The 10,519-nt window shown below is 53.8% G+C and overlaps 1 protein-coding gene across 2 annotated transcripts; it reads left to right on the top strand.

Annotated features, from left to right (window-relative positions):
* Positions 1-3,241: 3,241 nt before the first annotated feature.
* Positions 3,242-9,740, top strand: Egr2 (early growth response 2). Of its 2 annotated transcripts, XM_059282104.1 has the most exons (3): positions 3,242-3,340; positions 5,912-6,020; positions 7,373-9,740. In XM_059282104.1, exons 1-3 carry the CDS (start codon positions 3,242-3,244, stop codon positions 8,608-8,610), a joined length of 1,446 nt encoding a protein of 481 aa, XP_059138087.1. In that variant the 3' UTR covers positions 8,611-9,740. The 2 variants fall into 2 exon arrangements, with proteins under 2 accessions (XP_059138087.1, XP_059138086.1); XM_059282103.1 differs by lacking the exon at positions 3,242-3,340 and having other exon boundaries at positions 5,519-6,020.
* Positions 9,741-10,519: the final 779 nt, after the last annotated feature.

Genomic DNA, 10,519 nt, shown 5'->3' with positions numbered 1-10,519 from the left:
GCCAGTAAAATAAAACACGGCTGGGTTCCGTAGTTGTAATGACCTTCAGTTTTTCATCTGCTCATAGACAGTGCACTGACTATATAAGCTGAAAGATTAAAACATACAGCGCACTGAGATGATCTGGTGGGAGGGTATGGCTTTGAACTCTTATGACCAGACTGACAAACTGTCATTTGTTAAGTTGGGCCCTGGGTTGAAGTGTACCTGTCTTAAACAATCGTGCACATGGTTACATCCATTTACCTGTTAGGTTTGTTGTTGTTTTGTTTTTAAAGTGGTTTGACATGTCCTCTCTTCGCTGCACTTACACACGCTTTCATTTTATACGGGACAAAACTTACGCTGTCTGTCATTCCTTTATTGACAACTGAGGAACGTATTTCATTACAGCTGTCACAGAGACACAATGCTGATGTCAGTAAGTGTGTCTGTATGTTCTCCTGGATGAAACCTCGTTGGCAAGTTCTTATTCATCTGCAGAAGCTGAGTGGCAAGGAAAAAAAAAAAAAAAACCTCAGAAGTAAAAAAAAAGAAAAATTGTAATGCCACTGTCATTTTCCAGAAAAAAAAAATGCCAGAACAGAAAGAGGAGCAATATAGAAATTAAAGCCTTCTAGAATACTCACAAGACCACTGCCTGTATTGGCTACTGCCAGCCTCAGTGCCAGGCATGTAAGGTGACCTAGAATGTCTACCCACACTGGACTTTCTCTACACAAATGTACCTTGCTTCCTCCCATCTTGAAGCCACCTTTCACCTGCCCTCTCCCTGGAACATTCTTTCCACAGATCTTGCCCCCCAACCCTTGCATGTCCTTCAGACACGCAATTTGTGAAGTCCACAGCCATGAACCCCCACTGGATCTTTGTTTTGCTGAGAGCAAACACAGTCACCGTGATGACGGTGTGCATGATGTGCCAGGCAAGCCCCATGGGGGTTGGGAACTGGACCTAGCTCTAGGCACCATTGTATCCTCTAGAGTTTAGTGCAGTGCTGGAAACAGGGGAGATCCTCAAGAAATATTTTTCAAGACTCTGACCATCCAATTCTTGAGCCAGCTCTGACACATCTAAAAAATATGGTCCTAAGGGACTTCTCTTGTCTATATTATTTATACCAATGACGCTTCTCAACTTGGCCTTCACAGCTTCATTGGCCATGACCTGAGGTAGGTTTATAGCCCACAGGTTCCCAGGTTTGAAGTGAGATACTGGGTGTAGGGAACGATTTACCAGTCTCCCGATATATAAGGGGATCTTTATGACGATTTTGCAGTTAGCATTCATCTGGTTTTCAGAAGCAACATGCTCTGGGCCATCTGAATGGGAGATCTAGTCCCTGCTTGTGTCTACAGTTCAGGGAGATTCAAACATGACTGTACCTCCACTCCCACCGGCAGTTAGAGGTGGGATGAAAAATGACATCACAGCAGGAAGCGTTTGTGAAGCTACTCAAACATGGTTCTCTGCACATCCAAATGCATGTGGTAAATGATTTGATGTGGCTCCTGAGTAGCTATCACCCTATCACCACACTGTGAATGGCAGCTTCAAGACTGGAGGAAACGTCCAAAACCACCCTGACAGGGCATTCCTTAGGACCTGCCAGCTGTCTCCTTCTCCCAGTGGCCCACAGGCCACCTCACCTCCACCCCAGGAGCAAGCCTATGAAGCAGAGAAGCCTCCTTGCTTCTTTAGTTTTTCCTCCTCTGGACAATGCAAATTAGAGCCTGGCAGCAAGTTGTTCCTCTTGATTCGATATGTTTTGGAGGGTGTCGTTTACATGGACAACTTGTCAACTCTTTTAAAAAGTCATTTGTTTGTTGTATTTTTATCTAAACACTGTAAGTTCAAATGCTTCAAAGTAGGGACCCTGGTTTCACCTTTGTATTCCACTCCCACATCTCCCCGGGCTCTTTCCTCGCCTCAGCACAGAATCACACCCCTGCCTTCCTCTTAACCCTCCTTGCCTCCAGGAAGGATACTGTGGGGTTGGGTTCTCTTAAGATCGCAGCAGCATTAATATGCTGGTTTTCTGCCAGCCTGGTCATTCCTTCCGTCACACACATCTGCAGAGTCCCTACATTTAAATTCTCCCTCTATCTCTAGGGGTCCACCTGTAACAGCCCCCCACCCCATCTCTCTCTTGCCTTTACCCTCTCCGACTTCAGCTTTGCTTTCCTCTGAAATGCCAAAGAAAGATGAAATTGATGAAGACAGCGAGTTCTTCCCTGAAGGCACCGGTGAGCCAGGCTTTCAGCACTCAACTGCGGACCTTCTGACAAGAGTTCTGAGCGACCCATACAGTGACCAGTGCAAGGGACTTGGATTCTGAAGACTGGGTGGTAGCAGGTTTGAACTGGACCAATCACCAGCTGCGTGACTTTAGGCAAGTGCTTTTAGGTTTTCTGAACTCATCTGTTGGTGGTGACTGGTTTGAAATATGTGCCTTGATTTTGTTTCATTATCTAAGCTGCCCATACATAGTTAAGGGTTTGCACTTAAAGAGACACTCTTTTTTTTTTAAGGGGGTGGGGGAGAGGGAAAGAAAGTAGTATAGGTAAGGTTATTAGAAGCCATCACAGACGCGTTCCAGCATGGATGTTCTGGAAGGGCTGAGACAGGGATTGGCCCCAGGGACCCTCCGGAACCTGGCCTGCCAGGTCTTGGGCATCTAGCTTCTGCTAGCATTTTTCCCCTCCCCCACGCTGTTGCTCTCCAACAGCTGGATCCAGCGAAGCTCTTAAAGGGAGGGTGAGAGTTCTTGGAAGGCTCAGCTTCTATAGGGTGCCCTGCTCCCACGCCCCCCCCCCCAGTATCTAGACTCCTCGATGGTGAGAACCCCCTGTTTTACCACCACTGACCTCCTGCGCGAAGGTTGGTAGCGGCAATCCGCCAGCTTCCCGCGCTCCAGCTCTACCCTCGTCGGGTGTCCTGCCCTCGGCCGGCTCCCTTCTCCTCGCTCTCTCGGCCGCCCGCCCGGGAGCTCCCCCTCCGGGCGGCGCGCAGTGGCAGCCTGCGGGGTTGGCGACAGCGCGCCGGTAAGAGGGGCGGCTGCTGCAATCCTCCCGCCCACGTGCACCGACGGCAGCGAAGCGCCAGCAGTCGCCAGGCCCGCGCCTGCCGCGGGTGGGTGCTTCGCCTCTGGGGCTGGTGGGGGGCCGTAACCCGAGCCCCACCGCCGGGACCTCTATTTGCATAACCCGACCCCCCCTCTTCTTCTCGACCCAGGCTGGAGATGAGAGTCGGGCTCCCCTCCGAGGCGTCGTCTTGCCTGTGGTCAGCGCGGGGGCCGCGGGACCGGCCGGAGCGCAGGCGGAGCGGGCTGGCGCACGTGGTAAGAACGCGGCTTTCTATTTCTTCCATTCCACCCCCCTCGCTTGGAAACAGGGCTTTGCAGGATTTTGCAGAGGGTAGGACACCTATAGAGGTTCCACCCTCGCTGAGCTTGCTCTCCTGTCCCCTTTGGATTTGATCCCCAATTGGAAAGGAGAGCGCGCACGGTGCGATCGAGAAACTTTCCCAGATTTGCTTTTGGGCGTTTGAAGTCAGGGCGATGGCCATTCTCGGGAGAACAACTTCCGCGGCTGGCCTAGGGAGAAAAGAGCGACTGGGAGAGCGGCACCGAGCCGGCTCCTAGTGGCCCAGGGGCTTCCCTTGACCACGGTAGTCCAAGCCGGGCAGGAGCGGGCGCGCTGCGGCCGCGGGCACCGCAGGTGATCGGCGGGAGAGCGCCTGCAGCGGCGCTCTCCATCCACGGCGTGGCGCCGTGGCTCCTGCCCGCCCGCCCGGGTATCCTCGCTGCTCCGGGTAGAGGGGCAAGAAAGAAAACCGCGGGGACGGGACCGGATCCCTCCCCTGCCCGACTTCGGAGCTGAGAAGGGCAGGGTAATTTCCCAGCCCGCGTCAACGATCTCAGGCTAGGCCGGTCGCGAAGAATCCCGGGCCTTGGGAACCCGGCTGCGCAGCGGGAGCGCTTCTGGTGCCGGCTGGGAGCGTTGGGAGGTGGGAGCCGAGTGCCCAGAGAGCCTGCAGGCGCCACTGTTTAGGTCTCTGAAAAGTTTTGGGGAATTTAACAGTAAGGTTTGTACTGGGAGGGTATCTATCTATCTATCTATCTATCTATTCATTTGCCAAGGGAAACACGTGTGGGGCCACCGTGACTCGAACCCGTGTCATTTGTTGTCACTCAGCATCGAGTAGATTCTAAGCAAAAGGAGAGAAAGACATTTCCTGGGGTAGATCTTAGGCGCAAGTGGTAGGATGCACTCCCCGGAAAGTGACCACACAGGGATCAGGGGGCGCTTGGTGGCTGTTGACTGGGAGAGGTTGTGAAGGTGAGGACCGTGTCTCCGCAGGGTGTCCTGTCTGGCGCCTGGGGACCCTCTTGGCTCGGAGGGCACACGCGCGCGCGCGCTGTCAAGAGGGAGGTGTGTGGTGCGTAGCGTAAGGTGTGTGAGTGGGTGTGTAAGAGGGCAGCGGAGGAGGGAGAGTGTGTAGCGGAAGTGGAGTGTGTGTGTGTGTGTGTGTGTGTGTGTGTGTGCGCGCGCGCGCGCGCGCCGGGCCGGGTGAGTGTCCAAGCCTCCATCTGGTCGCCCCCACGCAGCGGACCGCCCAGACACGCCGGGAAGGGCGCCCGCACTGTGCAGCAGCTGGAGGGGGGGCGGGGAGCGCGCGGGCAGAGGAAGGGGGCGCCTCCGGCGGAGGATCTCTCGAAGCTCCCGCAGCTCTTCTGCCCCGTACTCCTCTAACCCCTACCCTTAAGGTGCCTAAAATACTTAAACAAACAAACAACCCAGACCTGTTCCGTTTTCGCTCCTGTATAAATAGCACAGACTTTCCAAAAAAGCAAGACCGCATTCACTCTTATCAGCAGACACTACTTTCCACCGTGTAATTCAGAAAAAGGCAGTCAGCTTCCGTGAATGCGGGGAGCTTTTTTTTTTTCTTTCTTCTTTTTTTTTTTTTCTCTGTCTCTTTTTTGCTTGCGGTTTTGAGCTGCCAAGAAAGTGAAGGAGGGGTTTGACTGTAGTGTCTCGGCTCCGCTCGGTTTCTTTCCGAAGTTTAATTTTCCGGAATGGCTCCCAAACAAGGGCTGGGGAGGCGGAGCCGCCACTACCGGATCTTCTCCTTTTTTGGAAAGTCTCGGAGAACCGGAATTCCTCCCCGCCCCAAGAGACAGAGCTGCCACCGCGGCCCGCGCGTTCCCCCGCGGCGACCGCGCCGGGGTCGGCGATCGCGCCCTCCCCCAGCTGAACTCTGCAGCCCGGAGCCCTGGCTACAGTAGCGGCCGAGAGCCCCAGACCCCGGGGGTGTCCATTGGCCGCGAACGGATCCAGGGGAGCTCGGCAGAGACCGCGCCGCCAGGCTCGTATGCAAATTGGCCATGTGACGGCAAAAGCTGCCTGGCCCAGCCCTGTTCCTCAGTCCATATATGGGCAGCGACGTCACGGGTATTGAAGACCTGCCCATAAATACTCCCGAGCCTAACACTTTCCATCTGAGAGAGCAGCGATTGATTAATAGCTGGGCGAGGGGACACACTGACTGTTATAATAACACTACACCAGCAACTCCTGGCTCCCCAACAGCCGGATCACAGGCAGGAGAGAGTCAGTGGCCTATAGCCATTTTTCTTTCTTAAGAAGCCAACAACTTGCTTGCTAGTTTTATTTCTGTTAGATTTTTTTTTTGTGTGCGTGTATGGTGGTGGTGGTGGTGGTCTTTTCTAAGTGTGGAGGGCAAAAGGAGATACCAACCCAGGCTCAGTCCAACCCCTCTCCAAAAACGGCTTCTCTGGCACTCCAGGTAGCGAGGGAGTTGGGTCTCCAGGTTGTGCGAGGAGCAAATGATGACCGCCAAGGCCGTAGACAAAATCCCAGTAACTCTCAGTGGTTTTATGCACCAGCTGCCTGACAGCCTCTACCCGGTGGAAGACCTCGCCGCCCCGTCGGTGACCATCTTTCCCAATGCTGAACTGGGAGCCCCCTTTGACCAGATGAACGGAGTGGCCGGAGGTAAGCCGCGTGTCCTCTTCGGAGCTGGTGGGTGGGGAGCGGTGGGTGTGCGGGACTTGGAGGGGAGAATGGGGACTGGAGGTGGTGGACAGCGCTGACCACGCTGACTCTGGAAGTGAGTGCAGGAGGAGCGAGAAAGAACAGGGACTAGGGCGCCCGGGTTGTGCGCACTGGGAGATGCACCTGGTCACCAAAAACAACTGGCATGCTTGCGGCTCTTAGGCGCGCCCAGTTTCGTCTGGGCGCAGGGCTCCAGGGACACCCTTACTGGGCTGCCAGGCTGGAAGCAGGTCCACTGGCTGGACTCTGGGCTTCTGGGATAGGGCTAAAGTGACAGGAAAGTTCGAGAGTCCGGGGAAGAGCTGCGCGTCTGGAGAGCCAAGTGGCAGGGGAGCGCAGCTCTTAGGAAGCGCGCGTAGCGCTCTCCTGGCAGAGCCCCCTCCGGGAGGATCGCCGAGCTCGTCGCGCTTCTAGTGCGTCTGGGAGGCACCACCCCAGAGTGAAGGGGGTTAGCAAGACGAGGTGGCGGAGCAGGGCAAACAGCGAGAAGCAGCCCTGAGACTGCGGAGGCCAGCGCAGGCACCAGTGTGCGCCGGGCTCCGTGGCGATGCTGTGTAAAGTCGTCCCCCGCAGCCTCCGCGTCTTCCTCCTAGCCCAGCCTCTGGTCTTGGGCTGGGGCGGGGAAGCGCGGGTGTCGGGCAAGGCTGAGGATGTTGGGAGGGAAGGGAAACCTAGACTCCTTCCTCCGCAGCCTGGGTTCCCACTGGCAGTCGTCAGCTGAAGCGCAGCAGGAGAGGGAGGGGGGAGATGGCACCAGGAATTAGCAGCGGGAACATCACCCACCCACTTACCCGTTCTGGGGTTCCCCTCTCCCGCGGCTGGCACTTTCTCAGCATCGCCTGGGGATTGGTCGGATCTTGAGTGGTGTCTGTACAGTTGCCTCGGCGGTGGGACTACGAGGCAAAGGAGTGGGAGAGAAGTCCGAGGCAGATGGGAAATTGTTTGATATTGTTGCTATTATTGGGTGTTTTTATTGAGGACTAGAGTCACAGATGGCTGGGGGGGATAAAGAGGGGAGGGGCACGTCCTGCTTTCTCGGAGATAGTTCTTGAGTCTCAGACTCTAGCTAACTTCTTCTTACTGCCTCCGGGCCTCAGTTTCCCCACCTGTTGGATTTTGCTCCAGTCCTATAGTGTTGAAATCCTGAAATGGGGATGGCCGTGTGTGTGTGTGTGTGTGTGTGTGTGTGTGTGTGTGTGTGTGTGTGTGTGTGCAGGCGCGTGCGTGCGCGTGAATTGGCTCCTGGCTGCATTCTCATTGTTCCCCCTCTTTCCTGCCCTTTCCCTCCCCAGATGGCATGATCAACATTGACATGACCGGAGAGAAGAGGCCCCTGGAGCTCCCATACCCTAGCAGCTTTGCCCCTATCTCCGCGCCTAGAAACCAGACCTTCACTTACATGGGCAAATTCTCCATTGACCCCCAGTACCCTGGTGCCAGCTGCTACCCAGAAGGCATCATCAATATTGTGAGTGCGGGCATCCTGCAAGGGGTCACCCCTCCAGCTTCAACCACAGCCTCATCTAGCGTCACCTCGGCCTCCCCCAACCCGCTGGCCACAGGACCCCTGGGTGTGTGTACCATGTCCCAGACCCAGCCTGAACTGGACCACCTTTACTCTCCACCGCCACCTCCTCCTCCGTATTCGAACTGTACAGGAGATCTCTACCAGGACCCTTCGGCATTCTTGTCACCACCCACGACTTCCACCTCCTCTCTGGCCTACCAGCCACCTCCTTCCTACCCATCCCCCAAGCCAGCCATGGATCCAGGTCTCATTCCTATGATCCCAGACTATCCTGGATTTTTCCCATCTCCGTGCCAGAGAGATCCACATGGTGCAGCTGGCCCGGATCGAAAGCCATTTCCCTGCCCTCTGGACTCCCTGCGGGTCCCCCCTCCGCTCACTCCACTCTCTACCATCCGTAATTTTACTCTGGGGGGTCCCGGTGCCGGAGTCACGGGACCAGGGGCAAGTGGAGGCAGTGAGGGACCCCGACTGCCCGGCAGTGGCTCTGCAGCAGTGACTACTACCCCCTATAACCCGCATCACCTGCCGTTGCGACCCATCCTGAGGCCCCGAAAGTACCCTAACAGGCCCAGCAAGACGCCAGTGCACGAGAGGCCCTACCCGTGTCCTGCCGAAGGCTGTGACAGGCGGTTCTCCCGCTCTGATGAGCTGACCCGGCACATCCGAATCCACACGGGCCACAAGCCCTTCCAGTGTCGCATCTGCATGCGGAACTTCAGCAGAAGTGACCACCTCACCACTCACATCCGCACCCACACCGGGGAGAAGCCCTTCGCCTGTGACTACTGTGGCCGCAAGTTTGCCAGGAGTGACGAGAGGAAGCGCCACACCAAGATCCACCTTCGACAGAAGGAGCGGAAGAGCAGTGCTCCCTCGTCCTCTGCACCTGCCCAGTCTTCAGCCTCTGGTCCCGGGGGCTCGCAGGCAGGAGGCAGCCTGTGCGGGAACAGCACCATTGGAGGACCACTGGCCTGCACCTCTCGGACCAGGACACCATGAGATGAAGCTCTGGCTGACACACCAGTTTTTCCATGCTCCAGAAGCCCTCCGTCCACTTGAGCTGCAAAAACACTACCACCCTTCTCCGTTCCTCTCTGAGAGTCTGGGCAAAGGACCTTGATGGAGCCCAGCCCTGCCTCACCTTCCTAGACACAGGGCCTTCCTGAAATTTAGGCCATTTGACTCTCTTAGGGGAGTTGACTGCCACTCCATGCAATGAGGAGCCCGAAGAGGGCTGGATGAGGGCCCCTGGACTGGAGTGATCCTGACTGAGAGAAATCTCACTAGGTTTTGCTAGTCCTTCCCTTCATTTTGACCCTGGATGTCAGAGTTGTTCTGAGACTTTTTCTACAGTAGGTTGGGAGATGCTGATTCCTTTGAGTAAGGACAGCAAAAAAGACTGAGAAACTGACATTGCACTTTATGGCTTGGGACTGATTTGGGTGAAGTTGTACAGTGAGAGGAGCCTGGTCTCGGCTGGGGCATTCTGCTGCCCTAGAACAGTGAATTGAAGTGTACCTAGCCGTGGGAACCCTTAAGCAATAGGTACGAAAAACTCAGAGAACAGAAGTGCAATGGTGGGAGGGAGAAGCAATATTGGCTCCTTTTTGTTGAGAAACAAAGATTATTTTTTCAGTGTATATCCATTCAGAGTTTGTGTATTTTTGATGTGCACTGTTCTTCTCCAAGTTCTGAACCTTTGGGAAAAAAAAATGTAAAGCATTTATGATCTCTTGCAATGAGTCAAAGGTTAACTTATTTAAAGGGGGATGTACATAGGATGCATGCAGTTGTGTTGGGAGTGTCCTCTGTGCCTTGTGTGATGTGGGCAGTGTTACAGGGTCTGCATGTATACAGGATGCCTTACTATGGAAAAAAAAATCATTCCCTGGGTTTAAGTATGGCTGTATATTTCTGCCTATTAATATTTGGAATTTTTTTAGAAAGTATATTTTTGTATGCTCTGTTTTGTGACTTAAAAGTGTTACCTTTGTAGTCAAATTTCAGATGAGAATGTGCATAATATCACTGCAGCTGATTTATTAGCCCTTAATAGTTGTGGAAAAACAAACAACCTATTCTAACATAAAACCACTAACTGGAGTTCAGATAATGGATGGTTTATGACTATGGTGTAAATAAATACTTTTCAACAATATTTTTTGCTGCAGAAGTCATTTACGAAGTGTTTACTGGGTGGAACTAAAACAGCTATTCCCATCTGTGAACTATGAACCGAAGACCACTCTAGCCAGGGGGCCTAGCACAGGATCTCCATGTTGCCTTGCTGCCCCGTGGACACTAAGTCTCACTCTCCATTCATAAGCCATAGTTAGTTTTCAGGGGTTTCCCCCTTTGAAATAGTGTCAAAGTCGGGAGGCCTTCTGACTCATCGTTCCATCCCCTCTAACAGCCTATAGCTTCTCTCTGCTCCTGAGTGGGCTCCGGAAAATAAATACTTACAAACAAGTGCCTACTTGGAGATGACAACCCCAGAGCTGCTTTCAGAACTCTGACCACGGCCTGGGGCTCAGTCGAGTTGTGGCTTTGTGGAAAGTGTGGCAGCATGGTCAAATTGGAAATGACTTTTGGGTTCCAGGATTAATCTTATGACCACAGAAAACTTTTTCAAAGAGCTATCACCCTTTCAGATCAAAATTGCTCAGACACAGATGATGACAACATTAATGGGTGGTTGCAGGAATTACCCCAGGACTCATTTCTCTCTGGTCCTGGCTTCTCAGATGACTGCCCATATTTGGAAGGATCACTTGTCATAAGGTCGGGGGATCTAGAAGGGATTCTCAAAGTATCTTGTTAGGTAAGATAGGTGACTACCAACCTGTAAAACTCCAAGGCAATTTAAATTTAATAGGTAAGTAGTCTCCCCCAAGACACCGAATAATGG

This window comes from Peromyscus eremicus, chromosome 16_21 (genome assembly GCF_949786415.1).
Source record: "Peromyscus eremicus chromosome 16_21, PerEre_H2_v1, whole genome shotgun sequence".
NCBI lineage: Eukaryota > Metazoa > Chordata > Mammalia > Rodentia > Cricetidae > Peromyscus > Peromyscus eremicus.
Note: the sequence above shows the minus strand (reverse complement) of the source record. Positions and strands in the feature narration are given on the sequence as shown.